The 16,703-nt window shown below is 48.1% G+C and overlaps 1 protein-coding gene across 1 annotated transcript in view; it reads left to right on the forward strand.

Annotated features, from left to right (window-relative positions):
* CCDC93 (coiled-coil domain containing 93) overlaps positions 1 to 16,703 on the forward strand; it is a 97,198-nt gene that overhangs the window by 64,420 nt on the left and 16,075 nt on the right. Inside the window, exons 14-20 of the mRNA XM_042994280.1 lie at positions 2,682 to 2,755; positions 4,220 to 4,301; positions 4,757 to 4,828; positions 6,390 to 6,443; positions 7,814 to 7,876; positions 10,591 to 10,699; positions 14,377 to 14,459. Of these exons, the coding sequence (XP_042850214.1) occupies positions 2,682 to 2,755; positions 4,220 to 4,301; positions 4,757 to 4,828; positions 6,390 to 6,443; positions 7,814 to 7,876; positions 10,591 to 10,699; positions 14,377 to 14,459 (537 nt within the window). The remainder of the gene's footprint in view (positions 1 to 2,681; positions 2,756 to 4,219; positions 4,302 to 4,756; positions 4,829 to 6,389; positions 6,444 to 7,813; positions 7,877 to 10,590; positions 10,700 to 14,376; positions 14,460 to 16,703) is intronic.

Genomic DNA, 16,703 nt, shown 5'->3' on the forward strand with positions numbered 1-16,703 from the left:
AAACGTGCCCGTTTAAAATTCTTATTTCTATAGCCATATGTAGCACTCAGCTCACTGCCTTGCTGTCAACCTGACGAAACTTTTTAATTCTGACCTGGGCCAGTCTCTTCAGTTATTGTCAGAACGTTTGCAAAGGGCAGGCAAAAGAACGGCAGAATGCGATTTTTTGTCATGCTTCCCAGAGAAGCCTGTGTCGCATTTGGACAGATGAGCTTTCTTCACACTGCTCTGTGACTACCTTCCTATGGGCTGGGTGGCAGACTCCTAGGGCAGAGCCCCTGCTGCTGTCTAAATGTTACTGCCACAGAGTCTCTGGCATGAAGTTTGCCAAGCCATGGATCAGTTTTTGTATAACCATCTGGGAGAGATTAAAGGCAAAGCATCTTGATATCAATTTCCTAAGACACTTGTATGGCTTAGGGTATAAATCCCAAGTGGCTCTAAAGGCATTTCTTTGTATTAAACACTAAATCAGGTATTTGCTGAGCTCCATGTGCTGGGAGGTAGAGGAAGTGATTTAAGTCAGTGATAGGAGATTGCCTCTTATCCTCAGGTAATAATAGCAGCCACCATCAGGATGTGCTGGCTGTGCTCTGGGCCCCTCACCTGTATCAGTCCGTGGACTGTCTGTAACAACACTAGCAGCACTGTTTTCATCCCCGTCATGCAGCTGGGGACTTTGCAGCTACACCGAGGATGCCGGGATTCCAGTGCTGGCTGTCGGGCACCAAAGACCTTGCTGAGAGCTCGCTTTCTCGTGGGGCGGTCAAACTAAGTCCCGTCTAGGAAAATGGGAAGCCGTATAAAACCTAGCATTCAGCAACTTCCGAAGAAGCCTGGCTGGTCAGAGTCCTGAAGACCAGACCCCTGAGCAAGCAATGAACTTCACCTTTGGGCCTCTGCCTCCTTATCTGTTCAAGTCAAGGATTGGGCAAAACGAGCATTCTGACCCCTCTCACCTTTTCAGCAAAACGTGCCCTTCCAGGATAACCTGGTGGCACTGAAAACCAGGGGAGACCTGTCTTTCCAGTAAATTTAGTAAAGTAGAGAGGGCAGGGAAGGTCAAGGACAGACGACAGCCCATGACACCTGTGGGGAGGCTACGTGCTCCTGCATCACCAAGCCGCCGGGTTCTGGCCTGTCCATGTTTTAATTTCAGCAGTCACAGCTTTAATTTCCTACGTGTGAGGTTTCTTTGTAGTATGTGCAGTATTCTCTCCCACCTCTCTAAGGGCATCCATCATGTCGAAAGTTTTTCTTGATCTATAAACAATTTCTTCAGATCAAAATTGATTTGTTCAGTTTTATTTTTCTCATTTGTGGTTCTGTCTTACATGTTGGGTAATTCTTGGTGGTATGCTTATCTGTGGTTCTGAAACTTCCTATTACCGGCTGTGTGGATTCTGTATCCATTTTATGCAGCCTGCTTTGCTTTCCGTGATTGTTCTAGAAGGGTGGGTCCTACTGCTGGGTGAGATCAGCCGGTAGTATGTGATTTGGGGGGGGGGGGGCACTCCACCTTTCTCCTGGGCATTACGGATTCTGGGAGCCCGCCTGCCTCTGAGGCTTGAGCTCCAGCTCATCGTTAGGGGAGCCAGGCTTCACTGCTTAGCGCAGCTGGCTCTCCTACTGCGATGCCAGCCCTGCAGACCATCCTTCCTGTGTCTGCTGATCCCATCCAGCAGGCCTCCTCAGCCCCGCCTTTCCAGCAGCCATCTTCTTGTCCCTGCGGTACCTGCTCCCAGTTTAAACATAATTGTCTGTTTTTTCTTAGGACTTTGGCAAGAAGGGCTTGTTGCAACTTGTGCTTGGTCTTCCGTTTTCAACTAATACCCTTAGAACTTTTTATCTTGTTTTTTTGAGTAGGTAACACATTCACACAGTTCAAAATTCAAAAAGTATAATAGTTGTATCACTGTAACCCAGCCATATAGTTACCCTCTCCAGAGGATCACCAGTTTCTTGTGAATCTTTTTACAAATACTTCATGCGTATATCCTTTTATACATGTAAACATTCGATATATACATTCCTTTATACACATTGGAAACACATGGGAATGAACGTTTTGTACGTCATTTTCTTCCAACTAACAGTAGATGCTAGAGGTCGTCATAAAAGAGATGCTTTTTTCTTACTCTTTTTAGCACCTTTGTATTCTGTTGTATACGTGTAGACCTCATAAATGGAAATCTGAGTTTCTTTAAAATTTCTTTTTTTAAATCCTCACTCTGACTCAGAAAAAGAAAGTGAAATTACTCAAGAAGATAGATTTAACCCTACCCCTGCTGATAGCCATGACATTGGTGTTGTGGAATTTAAACCAGGTCTGTCTCTCATAGCCTATTTTACTTCCCTCTTCATACCGACCTACCAAAAGGCACCTGCCGTCGGCCTTACTCTGGCTTTCCATCCGTGTGCTGCTGTGATTTAAAGTCATTGCCAAGATTTCCTTCACCAGCAGAATGTGTCTCAATGGGTCTGGTTTTGACCATGTTATCCTCTCCACCCCCGTCCTGTTTCTCTTGTGCACCTGTTTTCTCCGTGTACAGCTGGGTCCACTGGGCTTGGCCAGCTGTCAAAAGTGGGGCACAGATGTGAGCCGGGGGAGGGAGGATGCACACGCTCACTCTCCTGTCCCCCCAAGTGTCTAGCAGCCATGCCTCTTTTCTGTCTCACAGTTGAAGAGCTACAGTGAGAGACTGGACAAGGAGCAAGCAGCCCTGGAGAAGATAGAATCCAAAGCTGATCCAAAGTAAGACGTTTCCGCGTGTGTTTACTTTCCCTTTGAAGAAAGTGACTCTGCCTGGTGTTTACTTTCCCTTTTCCCTGGTGTTCCCTTTGAAGAAACTGACTCTGCCACAGTGTCTGGTGACTTATTTTGTTTGAACACAGGACTGAGGAGCTGAGGGTCTGGCCCCATGCGGGTCGGTTCGGTTCACACGCCCCATCCAGAATGTGGCGACTCCCCATTGCTCCGGCACTTGCTGAGAGGCTTGGGCCGCACTGAGTTGGCCACCTCGTTCTCCTAATTCCTGTTGGGAGCAGAAGCAACACACTTTTCATTTTGCTTTTGCTTTTTTGTTTTTCTGGTTTTTTAATTTTCATGTAGTTTTTTATTTCAGAGAGAGAGCATGTGCAAGTGGGAGAGATGGGCGGGGGGGGGGGGGGCGGGGGGTGGTGGTGGGGGAGAGAGAATCTTAAGCCGGCTTCACACTCAGCACAGAACCCTACCTGGGGCTCGATTCCAGGACCCTGGGATCATGACCTGAGCTGAAATCAAGAGCTGGATGCTCAACCGACTGAGCCAACCAAGCGCCACCTTTGTTCTTCTGGTTTTAAAAACCAAATAATCCGTTCACAGAACAAAAAGGCATGTGGTGAAAGTCTCCCTCCCACCCGTGTCCCCAGCCACCCAGTTCTTCTCCTTGGAGTCAACCCTTGTTACCAGTTTTTTACTGGCAGCATTCCAGCCCTGCATCCTCGGGATTCAAGGTGCAGTCTTTTTTTTTTTTTTTAATCAAAGAATAGATGCTGGTTTTTTTCCTTCATTTTTATTAGTTTTTTTAATTGTCTTTAAACAATTTAAATAAAGTGTAAGACACACTGACATTTGACTTTTTTGGCACCAAAGTGTTTAGGCGCCAGGTAAAATCTCCCTGAATGATATTGTAAATCATAAAAAGCTTCAGGCACAGATTGAGCAGTCCCAGATTTGAAGGACATTTTTAGCAAAGAAGGCACAGATTAGTTGGCTTTATAATTAGCAACGCTTCTTTCATGATATGGAGCAAAGTATTGTCAGATACTTGACATTTTTATTTTCAAATTAATTCTTCTAATGACCTTAAGTAATTTGTCTCCTTTTCGTGGAAATTAAAAACTGTGTGATGCCATCTATGCTCTGAATACTGTTGAGTAATTGGTACAAGTAGATGCAGTATTCTTGAAACTCATTGATGTTTCTGCAGTTGACATTTTAATTCTGCATTCTGTGATGTTTGTTTGGATGTGGCCCGATGGACTTGAGTATATAAATGAATGATAATGTCAGTTAAATGGGAGTCATTATCATTTGTGGAGAACCCATTAGACACTCTGGAGAGAGACAAAGGAAATTTAAAAGGGAGTCCCTCTTTAGCTGGGGACTTGGTTTTAGGTGTGATTCATAAAATCATAATGGCTTTCCATATGTCATTGTTTGGTCTTTTCTCTTCAGCATCCTGCAGAACCTGAGAGCACTTGTAGCCATGAATGAAAACCTGAAAAGTCAGGAACAGGAGTTTAAAGCACATTGTCGAGTAAGTGTTGCTTGATGTGAGCAGATCTTGAACCAGGACTCTTGTGAAAGGTCACCACCCCTTGTGCTGTTGTGGCATCCGACTCCAGTGCAGCCGAAAACGTAGATTCATGGAGCAGTTCTGTGTCAGTTGTGTAAGATGAACGGGGCCCTATGGTGGGTACCCGCCACCCTGAGGAGACTGGAAGTGAGTCACATCGGTCACTGTGTGTGTCAAACCCCCAAACTGAGAGCACAGTCTAACAAACACTGTGTTCTAATTTGTATGTATATTTAGAAGTCTTATAAAGTGTGAAAGAATAACATCATGTGAACCCAGGCCTGTCCTGTAAACCTGGGATGTCTGGGGGTCCTGTGATAAGCCCTCACTCCTGGTGGTCACTAGAGGGGCGGTGCGGGCACAAGTCCATTCGCCAGCTTGTCTGCATTTTGTAAATGCTCGTATCGCCTTTAAAGGAGGAGATGACGCGGCTGCAGCAGGAAATCGAAAACCTGAAAGCCGAGAGAGTGCCAGCTGGAGATGAAAAGGTAAATACAGGCTCGGAGGGAGTCCTCAAGACTGTTAGGTGCTGTTGTGACTTATCAGCGGGAGGATTTCTGGAGGACTGACTGGCAAAGAGTCTGATGCTAATAAGGACTGACCAGTTTCCCTCAACCTGGTCCTCTGAACACATGCTTCTCCACTGTTTTCATCACAGAATTTTCTTAGATTTCCATCCCTCTCCTTAGATTTCCATCCCTCTCATTTACCCTCTGGAGGCTTCCCCCTCCACTTAGGGAAGGGGTGTTTCTAGGAACCTTCTTTAAAGAGCAACCTGTTCTCTAAATTTTGTACCAATTTACTCACTTCATCCTCTGCTGCTGCCTGGGGACATGCCCTGCCCCTAAAAGGCAGCAGTAAGCAAGGAACAAGGCATAGTGTTAGAGCTCCAGCATGACTGGAGCATTGCTGGATGTCACCAGCTGGCTCTCAGGACACAGGACTTGCTCTTCTTGAAACTCATTGATGTTTCCGCAGTTGACGTTTTAATTCTGGATTCTGTGATGTTTGTTTGGATGTGGCTGGCTCTCAGGACACAGGACTTGCTCTTCTGGGGAGCCAGTGGGAATTTCCACTGAAAGTTAAGTTAGGGGCAGCTGGGTGGCTCAGCTGGTTAAGCGTCTGGCTCTTAATGTTGGCTCAGGTCAAGATCTCACAGTTTGTGAGTTCGAGCCCCACATCGGGCTCTGCGTTGTCAGCGTGGAGCCTGCTTGGGATTCTGTCTTCCTCTCTCTCTGCCCCTCCCCTGCTCGCTCTCAGTCTCTCTCAAAAATAAAGAAAATAAATAAATAAACTTAAAAAATAATTTTTTTTATTTTTTTATTATTTTTTTTAATAATTTTTTTTTAAGTGAAAACACAGGCCAGAAAAAAAGTTTGTGTCTCTCACCAAGTAAGACTAGGGATTACTGGTTTTGTTTTTCCTTGTCACACTTCATTCTAAGCTCTTCCCCTGAGGCCCCAAGTGCTTACGATGCAAGACACAGGAGCTGGTTGTCTCAGAGCCCATTGACTGCACCCTCTCCCTTTAGATCCAGTTCAGGCAGCTCAAAGCTCAAGGAGGGGAAGAGGCTGGTTCAAGCCACCCAGCACCAGTCCACGTACCCTAGCTCAGGGACCGTGCTCCTGGCTGTGCAGGATTTGTGTCTTGGAGGTGTCTCCATGCTGGCAGGATGGGACTGGCACAGGAGAGTAGCAGAATCTGGCCGTGCAGTGCAGCAGTGTTCTGGAACCTTCATCAGACAGCCAGCCTCTCTGGTTTTTCTAAAACTTTGAGGCTCAAATCGTCAGCTCAGCCACTGAGTTTGCATAAATCAGACTTTCAAGATCATATTTCTCTTCTTAGCAATCACATCTTGTTGGAGGAATTATTACATTCAAAGACAGTTGCAGTTTGTTTGTTGTGACACACATGTAAGAACAAATTAAAATCTGGGGCCTGTAGACATGGCCCATGAACTGTCCCCCACCCCTTCCTACATCCAGACCCTCAGCTTCTGTCCCATACCCCTTACTCAGGAAGGATGTTCATTACTTTTCATCATTTCAGACCCTGTCTTCTGGAGATCCACATGGTGCCCTAACCCCTGTGATGACTCATAATGTAAGTACGTACCCAATCTCAGGACTGCCATTGCCCTCCCCGGGAGTGGCCACCAGCGTTGTACCTTCCCCTGACAGTTTTCACACCTGCTTTAATTTTCACTATGACCACGTCTTGGTGTGTGGGCTCTCAGGGGCATTGCCCCATTTTACACACCTGGCCCCTCAGATGGAAGCAGGGTCTAACCAGTGATCGCCCTGAAGGCCGCCATTCTGGAGGGTTTTCTCCCAGACTTTGTTCAGGCGTTCTGTGTTTGCTCTGGTATCCCAGCTGAGAAGGCGAGAGGCCTGCCCTGGCCACACCTGCTGGTCCCAACCCACAGGCTTGGAGGGGTGGGGGTGATGCAGAGCGAGGAAACTGTCCCTATGGTACTACATTCCAAGGTCAGCACACCGTAAGGGACCAAACAGGAAATAGCCTCAGCTTTGTGTGCCAACTCCGCTACCCGAAGGCAGGGTCCGTATGTAAATGAAAGGACATGGCTTTGTTCCTATAAAACTTTATTTACAAAAATAGGAAGAGAGGTGAATTTGGCCCACAGGTTGTTAAACCAGTTTCTTGTAATTCAGTGCTGCCCAAAAGAACGTTGTACAGTGATGACAGTGTTCTGTGTCCACACTGTTCACTCTGATAGCCACTAGCTCCTTGTGTGGCCCCTGAGCACTGGAAGCGTGGCTATCGTAATTGAGAAACTGAATTTTTTTCAAATTTCAGTTAAAGTAAATTTAAACAGCCCCATGTAGCTAGTGGCTCTCATGTTGGATAGTGTAGCTCTAAGTAGAAACGTAGAAAACAAATCCAGCGTCACTGTAAACGCAGATACCTAGAACAAGAGATTCTTTAATAATGACTTCCTTATCATTGTAGATTTTGGTGGCAGGCATAAATTGGGGGATACTCCACTTAAGAACACTAGATTTCACCTAGACCCCAGAAGAAGGAAGAATTGTAATAAAGTGATGTGAAAGAGCCTCAAGGGTCTTACATAACACAGAGACCCAGACCCTAAACTCAGCCATTGGAGAAAAGAAATTTGGGGCCTCAGAATGGAAAGATGTGACAAAAATATTCAATTTCTGGGGTATCTGGGTGGTTTAGTTGGACGTCTGACTCTTAATTTTGGCTCAGGTCATGATCCTGACCTGACTCATGGGATCGAGCCCAGCATCAAGCTCTGCACTGAGTGTGGATCTGCTGAACATTCTCTGTCTCTGTCTCTCTCTCTCTCTCTCTCTCTCCCCCACCCCTGCCCCTTCCCCTACTCACGCTGTCTCTAAAAAAAAAAAAAAAAAAATTTCACTTTCAAAAGACTTCGTTGAAGAATGAAAGTTTCCTGCTCTTAGATGGTTGTGTCCTTTTCCAATTTTTAGGAAGACCTAGACAAACGGTATAATATGGAGAAAGAGAAACTTTACAAGATCCGTTTACTACAGGTAAGTGAAAGCACGAACAAAAAGATAGATAAATATACCTAACTAGGTATGAATGTCCTGTAGCAGAACTAGGAATTGTCAGTATCTAAAAACGAGGTTGGTGCTGAGGCTGCCTTCTGGAGGGTAACTACGTGGTTTAAGATAACAATAACACCTCACTTCGGTATGTTACTTTCCTTCATGTTGATTGATCCTGACCCGGGGTGGAGAGTAGGTTTTAGCCCCATTTTCTGTATGAAGAAGCTGACTCAGATCCGTTCCATGCTTGTCCAGAGTCAAGCAGCTGGTGAGCGCCAGAGCCGGCATTCAAGTTCTAGTGCTCTCGTACAGTGCCCATTTTGGCTGTCTTGTTTGATAACCTTGGAGGTTTGTAAGAAAGCCATTAAGTATGGGGGAAGTAGGTTTTAGAGTTGGTCCCAAAGATAAATGGACATAATGTCAAAATTGCGTGGTAAAATCCCTTACATTGCCAGGATCTGACTCACAGAAGCTCAGAAGCCAAGACCTAACTTGTGTTGTACTTTGGCTTGGGCCTACTTCCTGGTCCTGGGAAGAGAAAGCCAGGCTCTGATGGGAATGGCCAAAGGGCTGCCGGGGCTGGTGAGCCCTCATTTCTCCTGTCTCTGGCTGTTGCTTCTTTTGCTGAGCTATTTGGTGAAATTCGGATATGTCAAATTCATCCTTAATACAAGGACACTGCTAATCTTTAAAGAAACAGAATTAAATAAAATCAGGAAAACACAGCTGCATACTTGAAAATTTGTGACTGTGTGCTTACAGTATATTCAGGGTTGCCTTAGGTCCCAGGAATAGTAAATGGGATGGCCAGTCTTCTGGGAGCTGGCTGGCTATTTGAGAACCAAGATATGTGCATATACATCAAAGTACGAGGGTGTTTATATGCAAACTGCCTATTGTGGGCAGCTGCAAACTGCCTATTGTGGGCAGCTTCAAACTGGCTAAAGGGAAGCTACCATAAAACCATAGTCCTGCTGAGGGGCTGAGCCAGAGCAGGGGCCATGGGGATGGGCAGAAATGACCTGGCACAGGAGAGACTGAGGAGCTGTATCTGATAGGACCTAGCATCAATTGGGTCAGAGAAACAGAGGAGTCATGGATGGTACTTGAATTTCTGACTCAGGCTGTAGGGTAGATACTTGTGTTATTCACTGAGTGAAAGCATTAACAAAAGGAATAGGCTTCAGGGCGTGTGTGTATAGGAGTGTTAACGAGCTTTAAAAGTTGGGGCACTCGACTAAGTAGAAATGTCCAAGAAATGATTGGATGTCAGGTCTGATGCTCAGAATAGTCTGGGCTGGAGATTTGGATGTTGGCACTGTGTAGGTGATAACCAAAGCTGTGGAAATGGGGCAAACCCTGTGTGGGGACAGGCAGAGGGAAAGAAGGAACCCAGGAGGGAAGGAAGCCAGATGGGTAAGTGCAGGGGCTTGCAGAAGCTGAGCAGGGGGCTCGGCAGAGAGAATAGTGAATTTTGCTAGAAATCAAGAAAGCTGGAAGCTGATGGTTGTCCATGAGCTGTCTCCCAGAGGAGGCCTGTGGTGACCTTGGTGAGAGCAGTACAGTGGGAGTCTGGAGAAGCCAGCTGCCATGAGGATGACCACAGGGCATGGGGGCAGCAAGAGGCACTGAGAGGCTAGGGAAGGTGGGCTATTGTTGCAGAAGGAGGCTGAGGGCTGAAAGGTGATCAGAGCTTAGGGAAGGGCTTTTGAGGGATGAGGGACTGTAGCCTGTCTAAATGCTGGTGAGAAGGAGCCAGTAGAAAGGGAAAGGTTAAAGATGTATTAAAACAGTGAATAATTGTATCTTAAGATTCCTGGGGGGGAGAAGAGGGGAAGGGGGCGGGGACATAAGAGTCAGAGCCTGAGCACCCAGAGGGCAGGGTAGTCTTGGCCAATAGAAGCACATTTTTGCCTCTGACCAGAGCCTCAGAGACCCGACGTTGGGTGTGGTCTCCAGAGGGGCTGGTGAGCTTCTCTCCCAGAGGTTTGTATTCCCCCAGTTCTTCGAGACACACACGTGCTGTCGTGAGCAGGGCGGGCCAGAGAGAGATGGGGTGGCACAGGAGAAGGGCAGTGCCAAGAGCCTGTTAGTCCTGGACCATGAGTGGGAGTGGGGAGCAGTGTGGGAACCCAGCCACTTCCCACTGGTACTGCCTGCCAGGCCTCGGGAGCCTAAACCCTCCCTGAGCCGCACAGCACCGCTGTGCCTCCCCAGGTACAGTCAGTGGCCAGTTTGGCTAACGTACCCCAAATCCATGGTAGGGAGAAAATTCTAGAAAGGTATTGGAGGAGCTTATCAACAAGCTGAGGAATTTGGAATCCATATGGAGGCAGTTCCTCATCACCTGGGAGGCCTTCCTTTCCGTACCTGTTCCGCACCTGGTGGTGGTGGAATCCACTACTCTAGAGACTTTTGGGACCTGGAGGGACGGCTGAGGGCTCTCCACAAAAGCCTTAACTACTCAGGATTTTCCTTGCCGACCCATTAACATCGTGCCTTCTCTGGTTCTAGTTCATAGCTACACACACCTCCGTGTGTTGCAAAGTAGAGGAGAGTCCGTCAGAATCTGAGATGGGGGCCTCAGGCCACAGCAGATTTTCGGGTGTGTGGCTGTGCTCAGAAGGAGATGGGGGCAGAGAGCATGTAAGACCTTTTACCAAATAGTACTGTCTCCTCCTCCCTTTTGCCTTTAGGCTCGAAGAAATCGAGAAATAGCGATTTTGCATCGCAAGATTGATGAAGTTCCCAGCCGAGCCGAGCTAATACAGTATCAGAAGAGATTTATTGAACTCTACCGCCAGAGTAGGTGCAAACAATCCTGGTGGTGGGAGGGTCAGGAGGCGAGGGTCCTGTCCTGCGGGAGCATGGTGCAGTGTGCATCACAGTGCAGTCCGTGAAAGCCACCACCAGAAGGGGCTCCGTGTCGTCACCAGGCCCACTGGGCGCTCATTCCACAAAGCTCACTGCTGAGTGACCCTTAACCCCGGGAGCAGCACTGGGGGGCTCTGCTGCCCTCTCTGTGGACAGATTGAGCTAATTGAGCTCTTAGCATGATGTTTCAAACCCGCCCTCCTCCTGGTCAGCCATCTGGCTCCACTGAGCCCCCCATCCGCTTTCCAGCTTCACACGGGACAGTCAGCACCCCGCAATATAGCATCTCTGGATGAATCCTCACTCATTGTTCTTCTCTACAAACTTTCTTGCCTATGTGGTCCTTGATTTTGACAGCATTGTGTTCATCCAGTAATCTAAGACTGGGTGTCCCTCAGCCTGAACCAGTGAGCACAGCTCGTCAGGTCCAGGGTGGCCCTCAAATTGTCATTGCCTCTCTCCCACTGCGATAGCCATTCTGACTTGTGTCGTAGCTCAGCTGAACGACCACTAGCTGGTCTGTATACCCTTCCTTGAGTTCCTCACCCACCCGTCTGTCATGTCACTTCTTTCTCTGCTGACCAGTCTTCAGGAACTCCCCGGGCCAGCCTACTGAGGACAGCATCTCTCCATATTATCTCCAGATCCTTCTCAGTCTAAGTTGCTGCCTGGAGGCCCCCTTTTCCTTCTCTAGGTTCACATTCTGGCTTCCCCTGCCCACACACTACCCCTCAACACACCATGCACTTTGAGATACATCTTGGGCCTTGACTCCTCTTGTTACCTGTGCCTGGGACTCCTTCTCAGCTCTGTCAGACCCAACTCAGATCTAGTCTGTAAATGGGTCCTGGGCCATCACCCCTTCTTCTAGGTCCCCAGTCATGCATATGCCCTGGATACTTGCAGCTCAACAGATACAGAACCGAATTCAGCCTCCCTACCCCATTTCCCCTCCTGCTCACTGGGATCACTGTCTAGCCAGCCTGTACCCCCAGCCCCTTAGTCTCTGACTCCGCTGCCCTTCTGGTTCTACTTCCAAGAAACGGTCAAGTCTGTTTCTTCTGAGCCACTGCCATAGCCACCTTCTCAGCACTGCCCAGAGTCTGCACTCTTGTGTGACAGGTCTTAACTCAAACGGAAGTTGGACCATTTTACACTCTCACTTTAAAGGCTCTAATATCCAACAGCTCCCCGTAACTTGTCAGATGATCTTCAGAATCCTAAATGCACTGGTCAGAGTCTTGCATCAGGTGGGCCAGCTGCCAGCCAGCTTCCCCTGCAGCCCCTCAGTGTCTCACCCCTTTCGCAAGGGTGTCTGTGTTTTGGCCTCTGAGCTGATCCCCAAGTCCACAACGCCACTGTCCTGCAGCTCCCACTTGGCTGGCACCATTTCTTCTTCCAAAACCTACCTCAGACGTCACCTTGGGGTGCTGGCCTTTCAAACATCCGTGCTGGTCTCAGCCAAAGCAGTGTCTTTGCTTGAGTGAGGGTTACGCTTTTTTTCACGCCTGCCCCCATCCTGATGTTTTCTGTGGTCCTCAACCATGCTTCAGCTGGCCAGAGGCAGACAGCAACACTCATAGTTAAATCTTTCCCCTTTAATTTTCTATCTCTGCCTACTTTCCAGCTTTGAACAATAATAATATTCAATAATACCTTGCATCAGTGTATTTCAGAGTAAATTTGACACTTGTTAAAGCCCTTTTGATAGGACATTTTTACACCAAAAACATTTCCAAGCAGTTGCATCAAAATATCTGTATCATTTCCATCATTAGTATTTATCATTGTCAAATATCTGCAGCCTCCACCCAGTCTCTGATCTGAATAGAGGAAAGGTGACAGGCACATCCCTGAGCAGCAAAGCTAAAAGTTGATTGTTTGATTGATTGATTGATGGCAGCGATTTTCAACTTTGACTATCCATTCTAATCACCCGGCCCCGCCTCCAGAAAAATCTCACTTAATTGGCCAGGAGATTTTATTTATTTATTATTATTTTTTTTTAACGTTTATTTATTTTTGAGACAGGGAGAGATAGGGCATGAATGGGGGAGGGTAAGAGAGAGAGGGAGACACAGAATCGGAAACAGGCTCCAGGCTCTGAGCTGTCAGCACAGAGCCCGACACGGGGCTCAAACTCACAGACCGTGAGATCATGACCTGAGCCGAAGTCGGACGCTTAACCGACTGAGCCACCCAGGCGCCCCTGGTCAGGAGATTTTAAAAGCTCCCCAGGCTATTCTGTGTTTCAGCCAGGCTTAAAATCCCCTGTTCTAAAGCTCTTAGCAGGAATACTAGTTTATACTGAGTAGTTCATGTAATGATTTTTGTACAAATTAGACATTTCTGTGTTGGAAACATTTTTAACTACTGCCTCAAAATACTTGTATCAGATTATTAACTTCTGTTTCCAGTTATGTATGGCAATATCGCCAGCCCCCACCCATCTTTGGGCTGCACAGCTTGGGGGAGAGACAGCTATCACTGGGTAATAAAGTTAAAAGTTGGCTGCGTGGCTTAAAGAATCTGGTTTCAGTGTTAGTGGCAGTTGCCCAAGGAAACCACAAGTGCCCACCAGCCTGCTCTGCCTCTCTCTCCCCTCCCCCAGTCATGCTGCTCCAGAGGGAACCTGTGTTTGGGGAGCAACTGGGAAACCAGACCCCGCTGTCATCTGGCCAGTTACCTGATCAGAATCTTAGACATCAGCATCTTTGGCTACGGCTAAATTGCAGGGCTCAGTTTAGGCCCAAAGGCTGATTGTGAATCCAGGTCTTGGGATTTTGTCTCCTGCTAGAGACAAAACTCAGAGCAATGAGGAAGGCATTTAGGCTCAGAGTCACATGGGGGGACCGCCCAAGCACCCAGCCACCGAACAGGAGGAGGAACTGGGGCAGGAACCGTCCCCACCCCCTCCACCCCACTAGCCTCCCCAGTGACCTCGTCCTCTAGTGAATACGGCCCACTCCTAGTCCTGGAATTTGATGCTTGCCTCCTAAGTCATTCTATCAGGAAGAGTAAAGATGGAGAGGTGGGCAGAGATGCAGAGGAATTTTGTAGGAAAGGATGTTGGGAGCCTGGTAAATAAGACCTCCCCACCCCTTAGTCATGGGCCCACAAATGGGCAGAAAAGGCACTCTTACTGGCACGTACTGTGCCCTAGGTCAGGCACGTCGTTCACCCAGTAGGTATTCTGGAGGACCTGCTGTGGGCCCGCACCGAGCATGGGGCTACAGAAGTGAGTAGGCTGTGGCTCCTGCTCCTGAGGGTGTGGGAAGGGAGGAAGCCACACAAACAGGAAGAGCTGGCGTGCCCTCCCACACCATGCACACCAAGCGTCCTTGCCACCGTCCCCCCAGGACCCCTCGCCTGAGAAACTACCTACCCCACATGCTGACAGGTTCCTCTGGCCCCTCGTCCTGGCTGGGCCAGTCACAATGGCCAGCTACCATCCGCCTGCAGCGGCTCTGCACGGGCCCGACTCTGGGGCTTCCGCACAGATGCCCCGACAGGCCGCAGTCCTGGGGGTGCCCTTCTGGGAGGAGAGGGTGCTCACGGCTGTTCTGATCCGTTTTCTTACATGTGTGCTGATGTCTTTGCATCTACAGTTTCGGCTGTGCACAAAGAAACCAAGCAGTTCTTCACTTTATATAACACCCTGGATGATAAAAAGGTTTATTTGGAAAAAGAGGTAAGAATCTGTATAAAAAGAAAGTAACTTAATCAGATGAGCAAAGACCAGGGCTGTCGACCCCAGGAAGTTTGAAGGATGCAGTCAGTGTGAGCAGAAGGGGCACGCACCGCATGCCCAGTGCTGGGTTACAAAGTTAGTAACAGACACCTTGCTGCTCCTGTGGCCTGTGCCAACCTGGGACGGCTCGAGCTGTTTTGTCGTGCCCTGTGAGAAACGGGGTTCACATGGAGGGGGCCTGGGTCAGTGAGACTTTCATTTGAGTTTTAAACGAAGGAAAGGGGGCGCCTGGGTGGCTCAGTCGGTTAAGCGTCGGACTTTGGCTCAGGTCATGATGTCACAGTTTGTGGGTTCGAGCCCTGCATCAGGCTCTGTGCTGACAACCCAGAGCCTGGAGGCTGCTTGGGATTCTGTGTCTCCCTTTCTCCCTTTGCCCCTCCTCCACGTATGCTCTGTGTCTCTCTCTCTTTCAAAAACAAACATTAAAAACAAATTTTTTTTTTCAAAAAAAAAGAAGGCTAGATAAAAGAATCAGCTAAATAAAATGGGGATGTTGGACTTATTACAGTATACACGAGGAATCTAGCTTTTTAATCATCAGGGGCCAACAGGAGTGAAAAGGCTCACCATGGGCACAGACACCCCCTCCGCATTACTCTGACACTCAGGATTCAGGGCTCCCTCACAGTGGACAAGTGATTAGAGCAGGGTGTTCAGCTATGTTTAAAAAAAAAAAAAAAAGGAACAATGTGGTCTTCGCGGTGGCAGCACAGTGGAGCAGAAAGAACACATGCTTTCCAGTCAAACAGATTTGGGTTTTAGTTTGGCCTTATTTTCCTCACCCATAAAGAGGGCCATGCTGCCCACTTCATATGATCGTGTTGGAGACAAAACAGGAAATGACTGTGAAGTTCTTACATCTGGTGGGTCCCAGTGCATGTTAGTTCCCACCTACCGCCTCACCTCGAGGTCAACAGAATTTTTTTCCATTTCATTGTCACCTTGCAAGCTGCCCTGCCTCTTTAATAAGAGCCATACTGCAGCTGCGTCTTTTTCCTGTCCCCAGATGGAGGCATGTGTAATTAGTGCCACCTTCATTGGCTATTGTCAATCAAACCAGATCAATCTCTCTCTCTTCCTAGAGGACGCTTCTTGAGGGAGGGGCATTGAGTTCACTTTTTCTCTGTCCGGGGGTCGTACATAGTGATGGGCACATAACAGGCATTTGAGAAATGCTTGACTGTACGAGTGGAGTGCATTTGATGGGTTTTACATCAGACCCGGGAGATAGTTCTGCCACATACCTTGGCCTTGGGGTCTTTCTACCTAGTGCGGGAAAGACTTGCCAATGAACTTAGGGGCAGGCCAGAGCCTTCTTAGAAAGCCCATCACCTTCCTCCAACAGCAGTGTTTAAAGCTGGTCCATTCTTTTTTTTTTTTTTTTCTTTTCATGTTTATTTTTGAGAGAGGGAGCATGAGTGGGGGAGGTGCAGAGAGAGAGGGAGACAGAGGATCTGAAGTAGGTTCCATGCTGACAGTAGCAAGCCTGATACGGGGCTTGAACTCACGAACCGTGAGATCATGACCTGAGCTGAAGTCAGACCCTCACCCAACTGAACCACCCAGGTGCCCCTGGTCCGTTCCGGCTGGAAGCTTTTTAATTCCAAGCCATATTCACATAGAACTTTGCATTTGGTTAAATTGTGCCTTTTATTCCAAATCCATTAAGGCCTGTGCTATGTTAGCTTTCAAACATCCCTGGGGAGTCGCAGGGACAGGAATATCATTTCTGTGTTACTAACTGAAGTCCAAGTACAATAAATCACAAGTTGAGTTAATAACACAGCCAGAAAGAAGATCTAGGGTTCTAGACCCCGAGCTCAGAGCCTTGCCCTGGACTGCAGTATTGGGGCAGAGAGAGGGTTCTGTGCGTGTGGGCTAAGGTGTTCTCCACGGGAAGGGGGCCTTGAATGATGGATTCCCACAGAGATTCTCAGAGCTGCCCAGCACCTGGCCACATTGGGGAGCAGCAGGATGGGCGTGTCCTCGCTGTGCACCCTGACTGACCCTCCGCTAAGCTGGTAGCCCTGAAAATAAAGTACAGTGTTTGGCAAGAGAGCAAGGACTGTGGTGGTAGCTGCCCGAAGAGCCCTCATGTTAGCTTAGTGTCTTCTCAGCCGGGGTTTAGGCCCTTCTGTGGCCCGTCTTCCTGCATTCCCAGAGTCCTGGACTGTCGGAAGGTAG

Source organism: Panthera tigris, chromosome C1 (assembly GCF_018350195.1).
Source record: "Panthera tigris isolate Pti1 chromosome C1, P.tigris_Pti1_mat1.1, whole genome shotgun sequence".
NCBI lineage: Eukaryota > Metazoa > Chordata > Mammalia > Carnivora > Felidae > Panthera > Panthera tigris.